This window comes from Equus quagga, chromosome 9 (assembly GCF_021613505.1).
Source record: "Equus quagga isolate Etosha38 chromosome 9, UCLA_HA_Equagga_1.0, whole genome shotgun sequence".
In the NCBI taxonomy this organism is placed as follows: Eukaryota; Metazoa; Chordata; class Mammalia; order Perissodactyla; family Equidae; genus Equus; species Equus quagga.
The window spans coordinates 14,204,588-14,229,582 of record NC_060275.1 but is presented as its reverse complement, the minus strand read 5'-3'; the positions used below and the strand labels follow the sequence as shown (position 1 = coordinate 14,229,582).

Sequence of the window (24,995 nt, the reverse complement as noted above, 5' to 3'; positions counted from 1 at the left end):
GCATATGAAGTGAAGTATGGATCCAATTTTTATCTTTTTCCAAATGGCTATCCAGTTGTTCCAACACCACTTATTCATTTATCTGTCCCTCAGGAATTTGATACTCATTTATCATGTACTAAATTCCCATATGTGCCTTGGTCTGTGTATGCACTTTTTATCCTGTTCCCTTGGTCTGTCTACTCATGTGCTAATTCCACAGTGTTTTAATTATAGAGGCTTTATTGCTTTTCCTTTACAGTGCTTGCCTACTGATTCATCTTTGTGTATTTTTCCATATGAACTTTAGAATCGTTTTGTCATGCTGTTTCACTGCTCCCTTTTTAACTTTTCCTTGTGATATTTAGGAAAATTTGTGGTTTTTTTAAGATGTAGCTTTTATCTTATATCCTTGTATAATGATATTACACTCCTTTTTTCCTTACTTATGTCTCTATCATTTTTAAATGATGTCTTTTGACTTGCATCTATTACCTAGGCAATAATCAGTGGACTTATTCTACCTTTGAATTTCTTTCTAGCATCTACTGACACTTTTTGAGCCATGTTATTTCTACTTTGGCAGAACATATAAAACACATAGTATTTGCATGTTACTTTTCCACCTTTATCTCCATATTTGTTTTAGTCTTCCAAATGCAATAAAATATATTCATACTCACTACCAGCCTTTGGCTGAATTTCCCCAATCAGTTTCTGTTGTTTTTCGATGAAGCTTATCATATCTCAAGAAGGGCCAACAAGTACAATATTCTGGAAATTCTTGACTGTTTAACACTGTTTCTCTGTGGTTTTAATTCACGAAAGAGAACTTGTTGAGATATAAAATCTTTGGTTTGGATTTTCTTTGAGTTTCTTTAAATATCATTCTACTGATTTATATATTGCTCTCAAGAAGTCTGATGTCAACCTTATTTCCTTTACTTTATAATGACTTGATTTACACCTCCCAGCCTTCTTGGAGATGGTAAAGACTGATCCTTTTTCTAGAATATGTCTTAGACTGGTTTATTCAAGGTCAATTTTCCCAGGTACATTATGAGCCCTTTCAATACGTAGATTCAGGATTTAGTTGCAATTTTTGAAATTCTTTCTTGCACTACAGTTTTAAATTTTATTTCTACTACACTTTTATTTTTGTACTGCAAAGACTATAATTATATATATTTTAGACTCCTTTGTCTTTGATTTCTACCTTTCTCTTTGGTCCCTTTACTCTTTTCTTCATTTTATTTCTCTTCTTTAGCCTATTTTTTATTGCTCTTCTCTATGCCCCTTTTGTACTTTCTCCTGTAGGCAACTTATTTAGTCTTATTAGTAAGGTGATTTTATTGTTTCTATGATTTCTTTCCTAGGTTCAGACAGATCTCATGACACATTTTTCTTTTTGTTGTTTATTTCTATTCTGAGTTTTTGAAATTATGATTTGTAGCATTCTTCATGTTCACAATTGCTTTTCAAATGATATTTAATTCATAAGGTAGTGCTATCCTGCAGCTCCTTTTTCTTTTGGCCTCATGGTTGATTTCTTGGGGAATATATATATATACATATATATATATTTTTTGCTGAGGAAGATTTGCCCTGAGCTAAAGTCTGTGCCAATCTTCCTCTGTTTTATATGTGGGTTGCCAACACAGTGTGGCTGCTGACAAGTGGTGTAGGTCCATGCCTGGGAACTGAACCTGGGCCGAAGCAGAACATGCTGAACTTAACCACCAGGTCACAGAGCCAGACCCGAGGAATATTTTCATTAGCTGAAAAGTTTTGATTTTCACTATTTATTCTTATAGTAGTTTTACATATTTGTTGGGCACCTTTTCCTGTTCATACTGAAATGTGTAGGATTTTCGGACTAAAAATGAGAAGTAACTTTGCAAGGGTGATTTGGGTTCCTCACTGTTTCTTGGTTCAAGAGGGCTCTCTTCTGTTGGTACAGTTAAGTGCAGCTTTTGAAATAAATGGTGCCTTATTGCTGTGCTTGTTGAAATGAGTTATGTGCACAGAGATTTGAAATTATACTGAGGAACAGTTCCACTGAAGGAATAAATACTGATAAAGAGAGACCAAGGCATTATTCAGAGACTTTATGATCATCTTTCTAGAAAATCTAAGTAAATTAGCTGACAGTGTACCAAATAAGAAAGTTCTTAAAGATAGTTAGCTAGATATCCAAAAAATCCCACACCTTTCTTATACACTAGTAATAACTATTTGCAAGTTCATTGTTTTATTTAATTTATAGTGTCACCAGCTCAGGACTGAGTTACTTAAAGGAAGTTTCAACAGCACTTACCAGTTCCTCAAAGTCACTTTTCAGGTCTGTTCCAGGAAGACGAGCAACCACCAATTGCCCTGAACTGCTCCAAACCCCACTGCAGGAGTGATGCCTGCATGGACGGGCTGAGAAGCACCCAAAACGTTACCTTTGCTTCATTTTGACACTAAGATCTCTGCCCCAGAAGGAGCTTAAGGCTTATTAGCATAACATGTGATGTATATGAAAGCATGAATATTCATTCCCCACCCAAAATAAAAGACACCTGCTTTCCCTTGCTTGAGGAGACAGACCTTGGGAACTGATTCCCTGTGGTCTTATTTGCTGCAAATAAAATTTACTTTGTGTGACAACTACTTCTGGTGAAGGCTTTGATTTCAACTCACCAAGAAGTGAACTCATGTTGGTTCAGTAACAATAGCTCTTAATTCCATTTGAGATTTTCCTGTTACTTATTCGTTTATTTATTGGATGTATTTCCCCATTAGAATGTGAATTTAGTGAGAGAAGAAATATTTTATGCTTACTCATTGATGTAGCTCAGTACCTAACTCAGTGTTTGACATGGAGAAGATGCTCAAAAAAATTTGTTGAGTAAATAAAAGAATGGGAAAATGAAAGACTCTATTCACAAGAATATCAAAACTGTAAAATATCTATGAATGAAAATAAAAAGAAATGTTTTTTGTGATGAATAACATAAATATGGAAATATTGAAAAATATAAGCATATAGCTCAATGAATTATCAAAAAGTGAACATTCATGCCACCACCATCCAGGTAGAGAAATAAAACATTATCATTACCCCCCAAACACCCCTTTGTGTCCCTTCCAATTATTACTTTCTTCATCCTCTTTAAAATATCACCAATATGCTGATTTGTAGTGCTAAAGTTTGCCTGATTTTGAATTTTACATAAAAGGAATCATACAGTATGTATTCTTTGCATGTGGCTTCTTCTGATCAATACTGCTTGTGAAATGCATCCATTTTGTTGTCTATAGTTTTAGTTCATTGTCATTGCTGTGTAATATTTCCTTGTATGAATGTATTATAATTTATTTGTATGTTCTATTTTTGTACATATCTCTTGATGCCCATGAGCACACATTTCTGTTGAGTGTATACCTGACATGGAATTGCTGGGTTGTAGAGTAAGTATTTGTTCAACTTTAATAACATCTTTTGATTAATGAAAGTTTTTAACTTTTGTGTAGTCCAATTTGTTAATCTTTACTGTTAATGTTAATACTTTGTTGTGTTTCATTTAGCTCTGCAATTCACTTGGAAGTGATATTTTGTATATGGTATGAGATACTAGTCAAGATTTATTTTTTCACCCTGTGGCTATCCAGCTGACTCAGTGTAATTTATTGAAAACTCCACTCTTTCTCCACTGCTCTGCAGCAATACTTAAAAAAAAAATTGGGTGCACATATGCAAAGAAACTTTTCTGGGCTTTTGTTCTGGCCTGTCTTTTGCCAAAATCACACTTAATTACTTAATGACAAGTCTTGCCCACTGCTAGAACTGGTCTTACCTGCTGCTCCTCGTTCTTTAAGAGTGTCTCAGCTGTTCTTGGCCCTCTGCTACTTCAGATGAATTTACAATCAGTGGGTCAGTTTTTTGAAAAATAAAACCTCCTGGGATTTCAATTGAATTTTCAGTGATCAGTTTTGAGAGAATTGACATCTTTACAATATTGAGTCTTTCACACCATAAATAAAATGTATCTCTCCATTTACTTAGGTCTTCTTAATTTCTCTATATTATGCTTGATCTTTTTCTATGCAAAGGCCAACACATCTTTCATTTTTAATGGGTATGTGATGCTTTTTGATGCTCTTTTAAATCAGATATTTAAAAAAATTTTGATTTTCTATGTTGCTAGTATATAAAAAATATTTGATTGTTTTTATATTGACCTTGCATTCAGCAATCTTGCTAAACTCATTTTTTAATTCTTATAGCATATGTGTCAATTCCTTTGTGAATGATAGTTTTACTTTTTCACTTTGAATTTTGAAACTTTTGATTAAATAATTAATTAATCAATTGCCTTATTGCACTTGATAGGATCTCTGGTTCGATTTTAAATGGAGGTGGTGAGAATGGACTCACTTGTTTTGTTTTTGATCGTGAAGAGAAAACTGAATTTCTAACTCTCTCTTTCTCCATTTCTTTCTATGAACTCTATTGAAGGATATGTAAGACAAGCATGTTCCTTGCTCAATATGTAAAGATGACAATCCCCCTGACTTTAATGTACTAATTCAAAAAGTCCCAATCTAAATCCCCAGAGGATTTTTCACAGGCCTTGATAAGCTGATTCAGAAATTTATCTAAAGGAGAATGCATGCAAGAATTGCCAAGGAATTTTTGGAAAGCAAATACAATGAGAGGGCTTGGGCTAGATATTAAAACACATTTGTCTTAGGTCAGGTACTTTAGAAGCAGAGCCAAAGACAGAGGTTCTTATTCAGGTAATTTTTTTGGGTAGAGGAGAGCAGAGTGCTTCTTTGAGAGAAGCAGGACAGAGCAAGGCAAACGTTTTAATAAATCATGAGGTCTCAGCTAGAGGTTGGCCTCAGTCTGATCCTATGGGGGAACTCTGGAGGACAAAGAACACTAGAAAGCTAGTCCTATTTTGATGACAAGGGGGTCAGCCTGTCCTTTTATATCCTTATGCCAGTGAGTTACACCTGAGGTGTGCCCTGGCTGGGGGTGGGGTGCTGCCTCGCTTAGCAGGCAAGTGGCTCTCATTCAGGTGAGAGTCGTTCGACTGAGAAAAGGGCAGCTGTAAACAATAAGACAAGAGTAACTGGGTGATAGGAGCACTGGCTGGTAGGGGGACCCCAATAGCAATCATTGCAACATGATAGACTTGGAGAAGAAAAGTCTTACAAGCCGGTGTCAGTAACAGACATGCAGAGGTTATGCCAAAACCTGGGAGGGGTGGGAAACCCACTAGCACTCTGGTTCAGGGCTTAATTACTTCCTGTCCTCACTCTAAGCAAAGGAACCATTTTTATGGTTTCTAATCATCTACATGTTTTCTACCTTTGGGACAGTTTTGATACTGGAAGGAAGAGACTGATAAAATAGAAGAATAGAGAGGGGTCCGATGATTGGAGGTTGTGATGACGTTGAAAATTAGGTTTAGCGAGAACAACGATGAGAATCTGTAATCAGAGGGAGGAATTTTGGTGTCCAGTAATTTATAGCAGGAGTGGTTCCTGGTGATGACAACACCCAGTGCATGACCATGTGCGTGGGCTACGGGGGGGAAGGGAAGGTGAGGGTCAGAGAAGTGAAAGACAGCACTGACATGGTCTGTGAAGACATACAGAGGAGTTGTAGCTGTTAGGGTAGACAGAAAGACCGTGTGCCAAGGACCAGGGGGCCTCTGGTTGGGGAAAGGGTGCCACAGCAAGATGGGGTAAATCTCCTAAGGGAATATTGAAGATGATTAAAGGAAGATAGGCTTGGAGGAAGCAAGAGTAGGAAGGGGCCAAAGAATGAGGACCTTGTTTCCTGATCCCAAGACATGAGGGACAACGAGTGAAGACTGGGATGTGGGTCCTCCAAGGAAAGTCAGGTCTCCCTGTTAAAGCAGAGTGGCAGAGAAAGTGCTTTAGGAAAAAGCAGAGGGCTTATGGAAATAGCTGGGCTGTAGAACAGGGAGTCTAGGGCCACAGAGAAAGGAATTAGAAGACATAAACCGATAGGGATGTGAAAATGTAGAGCATTATTGCCAACTCAAAGATTTCATACCATTTAAAAAAGCAACATTTTCATTTTATTGTCATGCAAGGTTAACTCCATAACTAAGTGCTAATTCTTTCCAAACCTTACTTAGTTTGCTTATTTCTCAGTGACAATTAGAAAGTAAAGTTAATTAAATACTGTTTTGACTTTGCTTAAAGAACTGTAATCAACATATTTAAAAAAAAAAGCAAATTGTGAGTATTGAGATTGCTGCATACATTACCCATGCCCTTAGAAGCTGCATCACTGAGGTGCTTTTTCAGGCAGACATTACAGGTGAGAGGGAAAAGAAGGATGCCCTTCTAGCTGTTTGGATTTGCTGTTTGGCAACAATGATGAATTTTCACACCCTTTACTCAAGACTAAGGCTGAGAATAATGAAGTGCTGTTTTTTTTGATAAACTAGTAGAGCGAGTAGAGATGCTCCAGAGTTGACAGGAAAGACTGGAATTTGGATGTATGATTTCCTATTGAGTTTCTTTTTTTAAAAAAAATAGTGTTGTTTTTCTAAAATCAGTAAGATTGTGGGACGTTTATGAATTATTGGTGCTTAGCTCAGTGTCTTGTATATAGCAGACTCAACAAATGTTCATGGAGTTAATTTAAATGAGAGATTTCATAATTAATGGGCAGGATATTTGAGAACAAGAGTGGTGTGAGTGTATGTGTTATGTGTTTAGCTCCCTGCCCAAACTTTTCTCACTACTTTTCCTCCTTCTTTTCTAGCAAGCAAATTTTCTTTCATTTTATTCTTTGCATTTGACACCCCAAAATAATGCAACAGCAAAGTTGACTATATTACAGAGACTGGTCTTGTCAGGACACAGCTCTGCACATCTCTGGTAAGTAAAGTACACATTAGTTCAGGTCTTCGTCAGCCTATAAACCAGTGATTCCCAACCTTGGCTGCACATCATCATCTCCTGGGGTGATAAAAATTCTGATGCCTGGCTCCCACCCCAGAGATGCTTAGTTGTCTGGGGACGGGGCTTGGGCATAGACACTTTTTAAAAAAGTTCCCCAGGAGATTTTAATGTGCATCCAAGGTAGAGAACCAGTGCTCTGAACAATTCTTTCCAGAGGATCCTGGATGCCATTAGTGATGAAGTCCCTCTCATGGTCTGTCCCTGGTCATAATTCATTTAACTGGGCCATCTGACGCAGCCCTTTGGTCCTGGACTGAGCTCCCGCTTTTAGTCTTATTTTGTTGTCTGGTTAATTTAGATCTCTTTATGCTTGGGTCCCCCAAAGAATTTGTAAGGGATTTTGGAGAAGATAGAATTCAAACTCTATTCCTCTATGTCTAAGATGCACACTTTCTGAGCTACAGTTCACAACCCAATTGCTGACAACTTCAATTGCATCATTTCATGGCCATAAATGAAAGAAGAAGGAAATTCAATGCTTAGTTTTGTCATAAACTTTGCCTGCTAATTTTTTTATTAGGGGAATCGTCATTGAGAAACCAAAAGTTGTCTCACAGGAAATGCAAATGATGATGAGTAGGCAGAGGGAGAGACAGAGCTATAAATTAAAAATCTCAACTAAGCACGTTACACATGCTTTCTGGCTCCTTGCCCAGCCACGTCGTCTCTCCAAAGCCAGGTAAGTTTTTCCTTCAGCTCCAACTTAAGACTTCAGTGTTTTGAGAACATGGATGCTTGTTGATTTGAAAGAAGTGTTCTTATTGTGCATGACTTTCCTTGGGATGGTTTTATTTAATTCAGTGCCTACATGGCTATGACAATGTATCTTCTTCATCTTGTTTGAAGTAAATGAATTCATTTTATCTGTAAGTTAACCTGCAAAGAATCCCTGAAAGGAAACCCGAGGTTGAAATGGGAGTTTTAACAGAAGATGTGAGATGCCTCAGCAAGGATGAGCCCTTGATAGCAAAAAGCCCTCAAAGTATGTAGCCTTTCAAAAAATTTTATTTTGCATTAATCTCATTCTTGTTTGAGGATTTTTCTAGTTGTAATATAGCAGATGACGAAGATAATATAAAATGTGTTCTATTTGTTTATTTTTGGTAAATATTCATTGCTCTTTAAAAATTAATTTTTTGTGAGATAAAAAAATTAATATGAACTCTGTGTATGTTGCCACCTACAAACATAGGTTCTTTACTCGCCGCACAAGAGGGGCCAAATAAAAACTGGAACGCCAGGCTTATGGCAAGGAAAGAGTTTTCATTTGGGATGATATCAGCTGGGAGATGAGAGTGAGCCCTCAAATTTGTCTCCTTTCATTTCATCTCCCTGAAAGATGAGAGGCCAGGGGTTTTAGAGGTTTGTGAGGAATGTGGCTGCTTGTAGATAGGGGGGAGTCAGAGGCCTTGCTGGTTGGAGCTTTCCCACCAGCCTGTGTTCAGCCTTGGGAGGCTGCTTGCAGGAAGGAGGAGGAGATGGTAAGGAGTCCAGGTGGACGACCTTGGCTGTCTGTCTCTGTAGCGGAGAGTGGATTCTGGAGCCAGGGAGCCAGGGAGTAAGCAGGGAATGAGTGCTTTGGTTTTAAACCTGTATATGCTGGGTTTAATGTAGCGGAAATGACATCAGGGCTGGCATGATGTACAAGCCTGCAACAATATAGAAAAGTATAAAGAAGAAATGCTTTTACCCCGACTTAGCAATCCAAAGCCAGAGATATGTCATTGCCCATTAGCGAAAATTCAGCCCAGGGTCAAGTTTTCATGCAGTTAGGAATTGGGATTTAAGAGAATTAATCTATCTTACCACTCCCTGCACTGGATTTGAATCAATTGAGAAGTTGAAAATATCAGAGAAAAATGTGACTGTTGGCTTTACTATCGTGAGGGCTCCATTGGAGAACACTGCTTGCACCTGAGGCCAATAGGGATTCCTAGCCTGCCCCTTGCCTGGTCATGAGCCTAGCAGCTGGACAAGCCCAATATTGCATAGCCAGAGATGGGCCTGCCTGAGGGAGCTTAGCGTAGGGAGGAGATGGCCTGCAGGCAGATGCAGGAAGGTTCTGATAGAGAACAAGAGAGAAGAAAACCATTTGAGGCATTAACCCTGCTCCCAGGTGAAATGAGAACTGAGAACCACTGGATGATGTCAGAATGATTATCTCTGTCAAGAGAGGGTCAAGAGAAGGGTTGAGAAGTGGGCAGCAGTGGCCTTTCACCAACAGGGTGAAAATCTCTATTTTCTGGATCAATGCAGGAAGAAGAAGAGAAGCAGGAAGGGTTCCTGTGAATAAAGCAATTCAAATGAGTGACAAGTGCTTGTCTTGTTTTGATTGTTGTTGCTGTTCTAGAGCTCACTAGAATCATCATGGATTCACTTGGTGCAGCAACCATTCAGTTTGCCATTGATCTTTTCAAAGAGCTGAATATAACAAAGGATGGCAACATCTTCTTTTCCCCTGCGAGCATCTCAGCTGCCATCGGCATGCTCCTCCTAGGGGCCCGAGGAGCCACCGCCACCCAGCTACAGAAGGTAAGATGGGCTTCCCTTGCTTTCCAGACAGAGAGTCATCTCCGGGGGCAGCCTTCTAGCATTACCTTGAGAATATGCTCCTCTTGACCGATGGGCCAGGAAACAGAGAAAGCATATGAAGACATGGAACAATTTCAGGTCTATTGGGGAAGTCCTCTTCCCTCTCCAAATACCGCCATGCCTTCTGCTCCCTGGTGCTTGAAATTGCTAAGAGCAGGGGCTGGGTGAGTGGCCTTGTCCAAAGCCATCAACCTCCTAATTAAGGATGAAGCATGAAGAAGAAAAACTACTGGGAGATGTTGCATAATCCCCACTAGGGTATAAATGACACATCAAAGATGAAGATCTGAATGGATAAACCAATGTAGGCTCCTCTGAAGAGATCAGTGGGCAACCCAGACTTTTTCATGGTTTTGCAAGGAGAGAAATGTTACCTGTGTACCACTGAGGTTTCTTTAAAAAACATCCAATTTCCTCTGAGTGATCCTGTGTGAGGTTGTCTCTGCTCTGATCACTGCCATAATATTTTTTGTCCCTTGCAGGTGCTTTGCTCTGAAAAAGACATAGAAAGCTCAAGAACCAAAGCTGAAGAAAAAGAGGTGGGACACATGTCTTACAACCTTCAGTATGGTTGCTTTGTAGAAATGGGCTCACTGGGGGGATGTGCAGAAGAGGTAATACTTCACGCTTATTTTCAAGCAGTCACTGCAGTCAAATAAAGTTGGTAGGATTATACAATAATAATAAACCCTTAATGTTAAGAAGAAGAAGAGACATTAACTTTAATGTGCACCAACCACTATGATATATGCTGGTACAGGCTAATAGACTGAAAGTCCCTATATCAGAGTAGATGAGTTTTGAAATTAAACAGATTTGGGTTCAAATCCTGGCTCAGCTATGCTACTTTGGACAATTTATTCATCTTCTTTGAGCCCCTGTAAAGTGTCCAGTGGAGTGTCTGGAATGCACCAGTAAGTCACCCAGTGGTTGTCATGGTAGTCTTAGGTGATATTATTCCTACATTTCATTTTTATTTTAAGTGCCCTCTGCTGATGTTCCACTTTAAAAAATACTAGCACAGGACCAATGACTTCCTGGGGTCTCTTCAAGCTCTAGGGTTGTAGTATTCCTCACCCAAAGGATAGTCTGTGCAAACATGGGGGAGGGATTAAGTCCATAGGTGAGGATTGGCATCCAAAGATGGTTAGAGCTCTCAGGAAGGGCATACTTGCCCTGACAGCAGTCCTAGTCCATTCCCAGGCCCTCATAAAATCATGGCTCAAATCACCAGCAATATGAGCTGTTCATTTCACAATCCCACATGGTCAGGTTGTCTGGGTGGTTCAGTTGCATATATGGAGAGTCAGCCTTCCTTCCAGAGTTTGTACAACAGAGTTGGGTCAGATAACTGCTGTGCTGTCCACTCAATCAAGGAGCACAGTTGTTTTCAGAGCACTTTCCTTTCCAAGCATGGTAGCCTATATAGAATCTTTGCGCAAATTAGAAAAAGATACACCCCCTAGGACAGATGCCCCTCCTGGCTGAAGAGCTTTGTGACTGAGGTGAGGGTTGAACTTCAGCTTTGTGCAGGGCACAGCCTGTATGACTCTGTGCAGTAGCTCTGTCCATTCCCCAGGATTTTTCTGGGAGTCACAGCGGTATGAAGAAGATTAGAATTCTTCCTTTTCTCTTTTCCTCTCTCCTTTCCTTTCCCCATTCCTCCCTCCTTCCCCTCTTCCTTCCTTCCTTCCTTCCTGAAATGACCTTATATAAGCCTTGTAGTTTACCTGGATGACAGTCTCTCTAGTCCTGAGCTATCAAATATGGTAGCCATTCAAGTGGCTGTAGAGTGCTTGAAATGTATCTAGTCCAAATTGAGATGTGCCATAAGTATAAAATATGCACTGAATTCAAGAACTTGGTATGAAAAAAGAATGTTAAAGGACAACTGTTTTTATACTCGCAACACTGACATCAAATGTGTGGGTTTTGTTGTCACATTAAATAATTCTGATGCTAACTACCTGGAGTTAGTGCAGATCCTACAGGTGAAGAGCTGAGTCCCACAAGACTTTCCCCACTTCAGATGCCAGGCACAAGCAGTGGGTTCCCAGGTTACCCACACTTCCGTCTGACTTGGCTGCAAATCTGAGGATCCTATGACCCCCTCCTCAAGTTCAATAATTTGCCATAATGTCTCTCAGAACTCAAGGAAACACCTTACTTTTGTTTACTGGTTCATTTTAAAGGATACAAATGAATTTCCAGATGAAGAGGTAGATAGGGTGAGATATGAAAGGGTCCCGAGCACAGGAGCTTCTGTCCCTGTGTTTTGGGGTGCACCACCCTCCCAGCACATGGATGTGTTCACCAACCTGGAAGCTCTCTCAACAATAAAAATAGGGATTTTTACTGAAGCACCATCACATAGGCATGATCGATTATTAACTCAATTTCCAGCTCCTCTGCATTCCCTGGATGATGAGGTATGAGGCTAAAAGTTCCAAACTTCTAATACTGGTTTGGTCTTTCTGGTGACCAGATCCTACCTTGAAGCTATTCAGGAGCCTGCCAAGAGTTGCCTCATTAGAACAAAGGGTGCTCCCCATGACTCAGGAAATTCTGAGGGATTTGGGAGCTTGGTGTCAGGAACTGGAGTCAAAACTCAAATATTAGAATACAAGATGTTCCTAGCACCCCTGTCACTCAGGAAATTATGAGTTTTAGGAGTTCTGTATCAGGAACTGGGGACAGAGACCAAATACATATTTTTTATTATGTCACAAATGTAAAAATCTCATTAATTTTTTTTTAAGGTTTTATTTTTTTCCTTTATCTCCCCAAAGCCCCCCGGTACATAGTTGTATATTCTTCATTGTGGGTCCATCTAGTTGTGGCATGTGGGACGCTGCCTCAGCGTGGTTTGATGAGCAGTGCCATGTCCGTAGCCAGGATTCGAACCAATGAAACACTGGGCCGCCGCAGCGGAGCGCGGGAACTTAGCCACTCGGCCATGGGCCAGCCCCAAAATCTCATTAATTTTTATCTGTAAATTTTGTTGAAATAATACCTAACACATTGTATTTTAATATATAATTATTATAGTTATATATTGAAATGGTGATGTTCTACATTGAGTTTGATAAAATGTAATATTAAACTTGATATCACTTATTTCATTTTACTTTTAATAATGTAGTCACTAGGAAGTTTAAGATTGTGAATGTAGCTCAGAATTGTGGCTCACGTTGTATTTCAATGGGACAACGCTGGTCTATAATATGCATCTGGGAGGTAGGGTGTATGCATGTTCAGCTTTATTGACTATTACCAAATTGTTTGCCAAAAGGATTGTACCAATATCTATCCCTCTCAGCAGTGTATACAGGCCCATTTCATACAGCTGTGCAGAGAAAGTGGGACCTGAAATCCCACTGACCTTGCAATCCCTAGTCATCCATATTCATACATACATACATACATATGTATATCTTTTCTGTATTGTTGATGACCATATGATTTTTTTCTCTGTTAATGAAGCAAATTATATTAATAGAATTTCTAATGTTAAGCCATTTTTGTATTTGTGGCACAATCAACTTGGTCATGAGTTTTAAAAAGTTTTACATTATTGAATTGGATTTGGTAATATTTCGTCAGGGTTTTGAAAAATCTCTGTTATAAACAAGATCAATCTGTAATATTTTTTCTTGTCCTGTCCTTGTCTAGTTTTTGGTATCAGAGTATCACTAAACTCCTAAGATGAGTTGGGGAATGTTTCCTCTTTTACTGTTCTCTGGGAGAGTTTGTATAAATTCAGAAACACACCTGATATTCTGGGAAGAATTTGGATTTAAAACTGCCAGCCTGTTGATTGTTGATTGACTGATTGATTTCTAATTTCTGTTTCTATGATTTTGACTACTTGCAGTACTTCATGTAAGTGGAATCATGCAGTATCTATTCTTTTGTGACTGGCGTATCTTGTTTAACATAATGTCCTTGAGATTCATCCATGTTGAGGTGTGTAACAAGATTTCCTTATTTTTAAAGGCTGCATAATATTCCATTGTAGGTATATACCACATTTTCTTTACCCATTCATATGTTGAAGAACAATTGGGTTGCTTCCACCTCTTGGCTGTTGTGAATAATACTGCAATGAACATGGAAATGCAAATACCCCTTTGAGATCTTGCTTTGAAGTTTTTTGATATATATTCAGAAATATGATTGCTGGATCGTATGGCAATTTCATTTTTAGATTTTTGAGAAACCTCTGTACTGTTTCCCATAATAGCTGAACCATTTTACATTCCCACCAACAATGTTCCAGGTTCCAAATTCTCCGCATTCTCACTGACACTTACTATTTCCTGTTCTTTTGATAGTGGCCATCCTAATGGATGTGAGTTGATATCTCCTTCTGGTTTTGATATTTGCATTCTTCTTGTGATTAGTGATGTTGAGTACCTTTTCACATGCTGTTGGCCATTTGTATATCTTCTTTGGTGACTTGTCTATTCAAGTCCTTTACTCATTTTTTCTTTGGATTATTTTATTGTTGTTGCTGAGTTGTAGAAGTTCTTTATATATTCTGGATATTAACTCCATATCTGATATACGGTTTGCAAATAGTTTATCCCAGTCCACAGGTTACCTTTTCAATATGTTGATTGTTTCCTTTAATGAGTAGAAGTTTTTTAGTTTGATGTGGTTCCATTTGTCTATGTTGCTTTTGTTGCCTGTGCTTTTGATGTCATACTTGATATATCATTACCATCCACAATCTATAAGCTTTTTCCTTATGTTTTCTTCAGGGTTTTATAGTTTTAAGTTTTATGTTTGGTTCTTTAACTCATTTTGAGTTAATTTTTATATATGGTATAATGTAAGGGTTGTACTTCATTCTTTTGCTTGCAGATATTCAGTTGTCCCAACATCATTTGTCAAAGAGACTATCCTTTCCTCATTGTGTAGTCTTAGCACCCTTGTTTAAAACCATTTGGTCATATAAGCAAGGGTTTATTTCTGGTCTCCATATTCTGTTCCATTGGTCCATATATCTGTCTTTATGCTGGTACCACACCATCTTTATAACTGTTGCTTTGCAGTATGTTTTGAGATCAGGAAGTGTGAAGTCTCTAACTTCACTCTTTTTTTTCCAGATTGTTTTGTCTATTTGCTTGCCTGAGATGCCATATGAATTTTAAGATATTTTTTCTATTACTGCAAAACATGCCATTGAGATTTTGATAGGGATTGCATTGAATCTATACATCACTTTGGGTAGTATGGCTATTTTAACAATATTATGTCTTCCAATCCATGAACATGGATTCTTTCCATTTATTTGTATCTTCTTTGATTTTTTAAAGCATTTTTTTGTAGTTTTCAGTGTACAAGTCTTTCTTCTTCTTAGTTAAGTTTATATCTAACTCTTTTATCCCTTTTGATACTATAGTAAATGGGATTATTTTCTTAATTACTTTTTGGATTGGTCATTGTTAGTGTATAGAGATGCAACTGATTTTTCCATGTAGATTTTGTATTCTGAAACTTTGATGAATTAATTTAACAGTTTTTTGTGGAATCTAGGATTTTCTACATATAAGATTATGTCATCTGTGAACAGACACGAATGTACTTTCTTTCTGATTTGCATTCCTCTTATGTTGTTTTATTCTCTAATTTTCTTCTTCTGGCTAAGACTTTCAGGACTTTGTTGAATATATTGAATAGTAGTGGTGAGAGTGGACATCTGATTTTATTATGTTGATTCCTTCTATTTCTAGTTTGTTGAATGTTTTTATCATGAAAGGGTGCTGAATTTTGTCAAAAGATTTTTCTACATCAGTTGAGATATTCATGTGGCTTTTGTCTTTCATTCTGTTAATGTTGTGTATTACATTGATTGAGTTTCATATGTTGAACCATCCATACATTCCAAGTATAAGTCCTACTTGGTTATGGTGTATGATCCTTTTAATGTGCTGTTGTATTTGGTTTGCTAGTATTTTGTTGAGGATTTTTGAATCAATACTCATCAGATATATTGGTCCATAGTTTTCTTTTCTTATAAGCTTTGTCTGGTATTAGGTATTTGTTCTGGTATTAGGGTACTGCTGGCTACATAGAATGAGTTTGAGAATGTTCCTTTCTCTTCAAGTTTTTGGAAGACTTTGAGGAAGATTGGTATTAATTTTTTTTAATTGTTTGGTAGAATTCTCCAATCAAGCTATTTCGTTCTGAGCTTTTTTGTTGTTGGAGGTTTTTGATTACTGATTCAATCTTCTTACTAGTTGTCTGTTCAGATTTTTTATTTCTTCATTATTCAGTCTTGGTAGGTTGTATGTTTCTAGAAATTTATCCATTTATTCTAGATTATAATCATTAATAGTAATTTCTCATAATCCTTTTTATCTCCATGACATTAGTTGTCATGTCCCCTCTTTGATTTCCAGTTTTAGCTATTGGAGTCTTCTATATTTTTTTCTTAATTGGTCTGGTTAAGGATTTGTCAATTTTGTTGATCTTCTGGAAAAAAACCCCAACTCTTGCTTTTGTTGATTTTTTTCTATTGTTTTTCGACTCTCTGTTTTGTTTATTTCTGCTCTAATCTTTATTATTTCCTTCCTTCTGCTAACTTTTGGTTTAGTTTGTTCTTTTTCTAGTCCCTTGAGATGTAAAGTTAGGTTGTTGGTTTAATTTGTTCTTTTGATTGGACCATGTTTCCATGTCTTTTTGTGCCTTGTTATCTTCTTTTGGGACTTTGGCATTTGGAAAATCAGCCACCTTTCCCAGTCTTTGTGGTTTGGTTTAATACAGGGAGAACTTTTTCCAATCAGCCTGGCTGGAAATTCTGGAGACCTCTTAAGCATTTTCTGGGGATGCCTCCTGTCTGGGCTTGTGCAGGTAATCTAATTGAAAACGTTTGCTGGTTTTTACTTGGGAGCTCCCCTTGGTGTCTCTCTGTGATACTGCAGACTCTAATGCTGCTGATTGCCTTTGTTGTCAGTGGTCAACCTGGTGCTCTGTTCCTGTCAGCAGTTTGATTGAGACAAGACAGAAACCAGTCTCTCAGGCAGCCTCCAGAAAAGCCAGAATGGTCGGTACACATTCTACTCTTCTGTTTCTCTCCCCCAGGAGAAGTTGGGAGTTTTCTCCCAGTCACACCATACTGTGTTGGGGGAAGGAGCTCTGGTGAATGAGTACCGTGAATCTTTCTACTGGGCCTCGATGCAGTTGGTTCTTGCTCATCTGGGGTACAGGGACCTTTGGACTGGTTTCTGGATCTTTTGCAAAGGCATTTGGTTCTTGTACTGGTGTTAAGTCAGCCTCTCCACTCAGGGAAGGAGGATCTGGGGCTTCTTCTTCTGCCGTCTTGCTTACATCTCTCCTCAAAACTTTCTTTAGTAAAGATTGACACATGGCAGATGCTGTCAGGTTATATTTGCCTTTGTTTGTTCTTGAATGAATATTTAACTGTATTTTGAATTCTAGATCGATATTTCCTTGCAACTCTTTGAAGATACCATTCCACTCTGCATTTCTAATGTTGCTGTTAAGTTTGTTTAATTGGCATTCCTTGATAGCTGATCTACCTTTGGCTGCATTTAAGTTTTGCTGCTTCTTCTTGCTGTTCTTGAATTTTACTGCAATGTGTCTAGGTGTGAATTTCCTTTATTCAACAAGACTGATTTACCATGTTTTCTGAATATGAAAATTTATACTTTTCAATTCTGGAAAATTCTCAGCCACTTAATTTTTTGAGTAATGCATTTTCCCCATTCTCTTCTTCTTGCCTTTTGGAAGGATTTTAGAATTCGTATTGTATTTTCTAGATTTCTTCACTTGTCATACATGTTTTTTATCACTTTTTGTCTTTGTGCTGCATTCTGAGAAAATTATTCAGCTCTGTATAGTTCACTAATTTAGCTATTCGTAATTGTCTATTTGTCCCATCTATTGAGCTTTTAATTTCAATGTTTACTGAATATTTATGTATAGAAGTTCTAGTTGATTTATAAAACCAACCTGAAAATTGTTGATAGTCCCTGGTTCCTTAACCATATTTTCAATATCTTTTCAGGTTGACATTCTCAATATATTGCTTTTTAAATGTGATATTTGATAATTCCAATATTTTAAGTCCTTGAGGGTCTAACATGACTGTTTGCTATTTTTGTTTCTGATTCTTGATGTAGGACTTATTTTCTAATGACGTAATTTTGGAATATGAACTAATATTTGGCTGATAATTTATGGGGGTCCAGTGAAACCTGGAATATAGTTATCGTTCTAGTATAGGTAATTTTTTTTTTTTTCTGAAATAAGATCCTGGGGTGTTATCAACCCAAGGTCACTTTAAGTTAATTTCTTAGTACGGGATTTCCCAGGCCATAGAGATGGTATAAATTCTAACCCCAGACCTGTTTGACAGTAGCCTTCCCACCCTTTCCCCATTTTTAGATCAACTCAGTCACAACTGGCCTACTGGAGAAACACTCCCATTACATCCTCCTCTTTATATCAATCTGTTATTCACCAAATGCTTCAATACTTTGATCTGCTCACATCACGTATCAGTTAAGCTGAGCAGCCATAAAGTGATCACTTGCCCTTTAAAGGCTCATAGTAGCAAGGAAAGAGCCAAAGGTCAAATTCAACCTCAGATATTTTTTTAGAGCAGCACATTTTTACATTTTCACTTTGAATGTCTTCAAATGTTGATTAATTATTCACAAAAATTAACTAATTGTTTTTTATGTGCCAGATACTACTCTAGCCATTGGGTAACCAGTAGTGAAATAAAGATATAAACAACAAAAACCCATGGCCTTCATATTCTGGAGGAAGAAAGCCTTTCTGTTCTCAGTGCAATCACGAATAAGCCTTTCAGGTCAAATTTAAAATGCCTCTCCCCTCTCCTTTGCAACCAGTGTGAATGGAAGCAGCCACATACATGTCACTCAACAGGCAATGCGACTGTGTTCCTCTTTGTTTCAGGGAAGTGTGCTGGGTCAGCTGGCTCTGCCATGGAGCACTCACTCCTCAGCCCTCAATCAGAAAACTGATGGAGTCTACAAAAAATGTCCAGAAAAGTTTCCTCTTTTTTTTTTTCCCCCGCAGAGACAAGGAAATCTCACTTCAGTCCAAAGTATAGCTCTGACAAATGGCTACTTATACCAGCAGGAGTCACTTTTCTTGTCCACTATCTGGAACAGAAATTGCCAAACTTTAGAGTGGATAAGAATCATCTGAGGAGTCATCTGCTTTCCTCAAGTAGTTAGCTTGTGGTTAGCTAAAAACAAGCATATAAAACATTTAGTGGGAAATTACAGCTGAGATAAAAATGCACCCCAAGCCAGAAAAGCAAGATCTGTGGCATTGGCCGGCAGAACAGGCTTCTTTGTGGAGCTGAGATGGATTGTGACTTACGTTATCACATGATTTGTGTAAAAGTCACCTGACATCCAGGGGCCACACCAAACTTGTGGGCCACTCTCAAGACTATCAAACTGAGAGAAAGACCTAGCAGCCCTGTCTCTGAGGGAGAATCTAGGCTCGCTTTTGACAACATAACTCTGAGGTTTTGTTTTGATTTTGAAGATTGAGAAGAGAGAAGAGATTCATCACCAATTCCAAAAGTTTTTGACTGAGACAAGCAAACCCACTAATGATTATGAACTGAAAATAGCCAACAGGCTATTTGGAGAAAAGACCTACCTCTTCCTTCAGGTAAGTTTTGCTGTGTCCACCACATCTGTGAGTGGTATTCATAAATGGCCAAATGCCCTTGTTAGGACTGTGGGTTCTGGAGGCATGCTGCCTAAGTTGACTGCCTGGCTCTGCCCACATCACTGGGTGTGCCCCCTGCCTGCTCTCCAGACATCTAGTTTTTTGGAACTTTTTAAAAATCCTGGCAGTCTAAATCTGATTTTTGCCTTAACCCTATTACACCTGCATAAAAATGTGCACGGAAGTACTCAAAATGATTTGCCCAGGTCCTAAAAATCCCTGATTACACTGTGAGTCATTTCGATGTACAGATAAATTTAGGCAGAGATGTTGCAAAGTATAAATCGAATTTTCAAACTCTTTCTGTTCCTTCCTTGTTTCTCCTAAAGAAATACTTAGATTATGTTGAGAAATATTACCACGCTGCTCTGGAACCCACTGATTTTGTAAATGCAGCAGATGAAAGTCGAAAGAAGATTAATTCCTGGGTTGAAAGCCAAACAAATGGTAGAGTATGGTCATTCATCATAAAAGCGCTTCTTGAGTACTCACTGTGAGTGAAGCCCTGTGCTTGACACTGCTCAGGGTGCCAGGGTAAGAAAGCTTTGGGAGGGGACTTGAGATGGAGTCTCAGGGTTGGAAGGGCAGGGCTGGGCATGGGGGGTATGACAGAGGGCACTGAACACGGTGGAATGTTCTCAGCAAATATATTGAGAGCCAAGGGGAACCAGGGAGGGGACCATAGGAAGCCAACTTCATGGAAACACAACACTTAGTGGAGAATTATTTGCACATGCTGTGGATTACAATGTTTTTGGGGATCCTGAAATTGGTTACATGTCTGTCTTGGGTTCACATTTTTTCTTTTATATCAGAGCCTTTCTTTCTGAGTCTGAGTCCCTAAGTGAGAGTGTCATAGAGGGTTTCCTTTCTCTTTGTCAAGTGAGAAACGTTCAGCTCTCCCGTCAAAGCCTGCCTTTGCTACCTACAGCGGAGCTTGCCTAGGCCTCATCTCCACCTGAGCACCATGCGGGATGATAACAACTTTCACCCCATCCGCAGCAGAGAACTTGGCAGAGGCCTCACTTCATCCTCCTCTCCTCATCTCCTAGTATGAGCCAAACACACAAGAAATACCAGAGAGGAACGCTGATATGGAAAATATTTTGGGGAGCAATACTAATACTTTAGTATTAGAGTTTCAGATTACATTTTTTATTCCAGTTATCAGGGAAGCATCTCTTATTTCAGATTGCATTTTTTTTTTTTTCACGCTTAGTCCAAAGGAAAAAAAGTGTCTTCAAAGGGTTGATTGAAGGCAGTATTCTCCAGAATTTAGTGCGAGTTGGGCTAAACCCAGAGCCCAAAACATCAGCTCCTTTTCCAATAAAATAAGTAATCTCTAAAGGTCAGGTGGTAACTATATTGAATGGGCAAAAATAATGATAGCTAACGCTTACTGAGCGCTTATTATGAGTTGGGTAGTGTTAGAAGTGCTTGACGTGTATTAAGTCAACTCTTTTCAACAACCCTATGAGGCAGGTTTTATTCCTGTTTTACTGATGTGGAAACTGAGGCACAGAGAGCTTAAATCACTTGCCCAAGATTCCTCAGTTGATAAGAGGCAAAACTGGATGCTAGCAGAGGCAATCTGATCCCAGAGCCTGAACTCGTACGTATCACATTTCAATGTATCCAATGGGATAAATAGGCATTGGGCGAGGTGAAAATGTCCTTACCGATTCTGCTAGCAAACGCGTTGTTGGCAAGGCCTTCAGGCGCTGACGTGGCTGAGTTCACAATGATCACTCAAGTCCACCTGCATTGTATGTGCCACGCATATTGCTCATAATTTTGAAGATGGGCCAATTTTTGTTGTTTGTTTGCAGAAAAAATCAAGGACCTGTTTCCGGATGGCTCTATAAGCAGCTCCACTAAGTTGGTGCTGCTGAACATAGTTTGTTTTAAAGGGCAATGGGACACGGAGTTTAAGAAAGAAAATACCAAGGAGGAGGAATTTTGGCTGAATAAGGTTTGGTCCTTTATTTACAACGTGTGCTGTGCTTACATGTGGGATGTAAAATCTAAAGTCATATTTGAGCAAGTGTACATGGTGGATAGCGAATGCTGATTCTGAGGCTCTGATCTTTAACATGATTTTAGACCAAGCTAATTATTTTGGTGCGCTCACTTGGTTGTCTTACGTCTCTGACATTGCGTGCCCTGTGCCTTTGTTGCAGAGTACAAGTAAATCTGTGCTGATGATGACACAGCGCCATTCCTTCAGTTTCACTCTCTTGGAGGACTTGCAGGCCAAAATTCTGGGGATTCCATATAAAAACAATGACCTAAGCATGTTCGTGTTGCTGCCCAATGACATAGATGGTCTGGAGAAGGTAAAACCTTGCATTGCTCCAATGTTGCTTTCATTTCCTGAGGCTTTGCATCCCAAAGCTTGTTCTGGGTGAGCCTGGAAACAGGGCTTCTGATTTGGAGCTGGTGTCTGGCAACACCAAGTAGAAAATATTTCTCACTCTGTGCAAAAGCAAAGACAGATGGGTGTCTAAAGAGGAACATTAAAAGTTATCAGGTTTATTGAGAACAACCAATACTAAAATATTTGAGGATGAGCTAAAATGAACGTTTAAGGACACATGGGAATTCTAAAGATCATCCACCATTCTGAGAGATGGTTGATCCGGATGGACCCTCTTTCCCAGAAAAAAATTACATACGCACATGCACAGCAAATTTTGCGTTCATGCTTATTGGACCTTTGGAATTTCTTTCTTAGACTTTTAATCTTTTTTAAAGGCAATTTTTTTAGAGCAGTTTTAGGTTTACAGCAAAATTGAGAGGAAGGTACAGAGATTTCCCATATACCTCCTGCCCCCACACATGATAGCCTCCTCCCATAATCAATATCACTTACCAGAGTAGTACTTTTTTTTTTTTTTTTTTTTTTACCAAGGATAAACCTACGTCAACACATAGTAATCACCCAAAGTCCACAGGACCCTTAATCTTGAGCCCCTGGATTTAGTCCCACCCACTTCGCAGTTAAAAATTGATATGGCTGGTATCCTGTAGTTTTGAAATTAGGAAGGCTTTGTTTCAAATCCCTGTTCTTCTAGTTAGTAGCTTTCAGTCCTTTGATGCTTAACTTCCTGGAATGCCAATATTTTCCCATCTATAAAATGGGCTCCATAGTTCTTAATGTATAGTGTTGTAATGATTAGAAAATATATAGAAAAAATATATATACAGAACAGGACCCAGTATTGTAATAATATAGCATTTATCATTTATTGAGTGCTTTCCATGTATTGGACCCATTCTAGGAGATATCTTAAAATAGGTCCAGGACGTGGAAATTACTCAATAAATGACAGATGTTATATTGTTATAATACTGGATACTGTTCTGCTACTGTGAATCATCTCTAGTAGCATTATATGTTGGAAAGTATTTTGTCACAGTAAGATGGCAGTATGTATAAAAGCTTTAAGAATATTCATACTCTAACTCAAAAACCCCAGTTGTGGGAATTACCCTAGGGAAATAATCCAAAAGAAAAAAACTGCCTTTCTGAGTGAAATCAGTAATCTCTGCATTAAATACACTAGGATACCTACTTTGAAATTCATGATAATATTATTTTTGTATCTACAGTATCTATCAGCATTTATCATAATGCTTAATGCATACTAGATGATTAAAGTGAATGAATGGATGAATGTTGGGTAAAATTTATCAACTTGATGAACAAAAGTTTACATTATAACAAGTAAAATGGACATCCACTGTGATTGCAACATGTAAATGTATATTACATATTTACATATATTATAATATATTATAAATTGTATAATATATATGCATATAAAGACTAGAGAGGAATAGTAAAAATGAAATAATATGTATTAGGTTGCTAGAATAAGAAATGTCTTATTTCTTAAATTTAAAAGTTTATTTAATACTATTGAATTTTCATATATACACAGATAGTTTAAGTAGAGAAATATATTATATTAAATGCTCTATAAAATGAAGAGTCTAATGAAATGAAATTTTTACTTTTGTTTGTTACTAAAATTAGTAATTTCCTAGTGATAAAATCAGTATTACACTGTTTAAATTTGTCTCGCTAATCATACCATTCTTCCCTCCCTTTTTTTCCTTAATAGATTTTGGATAAAATAACTCCTGAGAAATTGGTAGAGTGGACTAGCCCAGGGCAAATGGAAGAAAGGAATGTGAATTTACACTTGCCCCGGTTTGAAGTGGAGGATAGTTATGATCTGGAGGCCGTCCTGGCAGCCCTGGGGATGGCGGACGCCTTCAGTGAGCACACAGCTGACTACTCAGGGATGTCCTCACGTTCAGGGTTGCATGTCCAGAAGTTCTTGCACAGGTCCTTTGTGGTGGTAACCGAGGAAGGTGTCGAGGCTGCAGCTGCCACCGGCGTGGGCTTTGCTGTCACATCGGCGCCAGATTATGAAAATTTTCACTGCAACCATCCTTTCCTGTTCTTCATCAGGCACAATGAGTCCAATAGTATCCTCTTCTTTGGAAAATTTTCTTCTCCTTAGGACAGTCAATGCCTTGGCAGAAAACTGGTGTTGGAGTATCAATACCACTATGGAAATAGCCCATTCTTTTAAAATTTGTTTTACTTGTTTGCACACTGTCTTACCATCAAAACTGATGTGACTGTAGTAGGGTGTGTGCGTGTTTTAAATTTTCCTTAAAAGTGAAATGTCCTCTTGTTTGTGCCATGCACAAAGTGTGTTAAATCAAAGTTCATTAATAATCTCCTGTTGATTTCTTCTGAAAGTAAATCAATGTCCTGTAGTGTTGTGTACTAATGGAGAGAAACATCTCTTCAGTAGACTGTGGACTAGTGATTTTGGGAGTCCCTCTGGTTCTAAGATTTTGGCGTGTTATAATAAGCAAGTAAAATAAAACAATAATTTACTCAATTCACGTGTTACTTTTTTCTTTTTCAGCAGAGAGTGTTGCAAACAGCAAATATGAAAGAGATTTTAGAAACCTATTAGCAAAGCATAGATTAAAACTCAAGGGCCAGAACAAGATGAAACAGTATACCAGACCGAAAGGATTCCCGTATTTTCATCCTCTATTCCAACAGAGTATGTTATCCATTGTCCGTTGCATAAGCATTCTGATATTGTAAAATAAACATGGTATTTGAGAAGATAAACATTGTACCTGATACACATTCCTATTCTGTCACGTTTTTAGGTGACAGTAAATATTTGGAATGACTTTTAGAAGAGTATTTTCCTTTCTTTTTTTCCCATTTACATATTTCTGGTTATTTTGTGAGTGAGCTGTGGGTATTACCAAATGATATTTTCTTGCAGATACTTTTTGAAAGACTCTGAATCTATTGCTGATGCTCTTTATTGAGGGCCTGCTTTACTTTGATATTTTCAATTTTTAACAAGATCCCACTACTGACATTTTTTAACATCATCATTGAGCTATAATTTACCTACCAGAAAATCCACACATTGTAAATTTACAATGTAATGATTTTTGGTAAATTTCTAGAGTTGGGCCTCTATCACCACAATCCAGTTTTAGAACATTTCTATCACCTTAAAAAGTTTCCTATGCCTGTTTTCACCTCTAGTCCCAGGCAACCGTTGATTTGTTTTGTCTTTATAAATTTTTCTTGTATTTGACATTTCATATAAACAGAATAATAAAATATGTAG

At 38.1% G+C, this 24,995-nt stretch overlaps 1 protein-coding gene across 1 annotated transcript; it reads left to right on the top strand.

The window, feature by feature from the left end:
* Positions 1 to 7,568: 7,568 nt before the first annotated feature.
* On the top strand, positions 7,569 to 24,233 carry SERPINB13 (serpin family B member 13). Its single transcript, XM_046671705.1, has 8 exons — positions 7,569 to 7,654; positions 9,326 to 9,507; positions 10,050 to 10,106; positions 19,123 to 19,251; positions 19,641 to 19,758; positions 21,141 to 21,283; positions 21,492 to 21,647; positions 23,439 to 24,233. Exons 1-8 carry the CDS (start codon positions 7,609 to 7,611, stop codon positions 23,841 to 23,843), a joined length of 1,236 nt encoding a protein of 411 aa, XP_046527661.1. The 5' UTR covers positions 7,569 to 7,608; the 3' UTR covers positions 23,844 to 24,233.
* Positions 24,234 to 24,995: the final 762 nt, after the last annotated feature.

Excerpts from the sequence above, each read along its gene's own strand:
- SERPINB13 (XM_046671705.1), top strand. The coding sequence starts at position 7,609 with ATGCTTTCTGGCTCCTTGCCCAGCCACGTCGTCTCTCCAAAGCCAG. Across the intron at positions 7,655-9,325 it reads CGTCGTCTCTCCAAAGCCAG|AGCTCACTAGAATCATCATG; the intron begins GTAAGTTTTTCC and ends TTGCTGTTCTAG. Across the intron at positions 19,759-21,140 it reads GGTTGAAAGCCAAACAAATG|AAAAAATCAAGGACCTGTTT; the intron begins GTAGAGTATGGT and ends GTTTGTTTGCAG.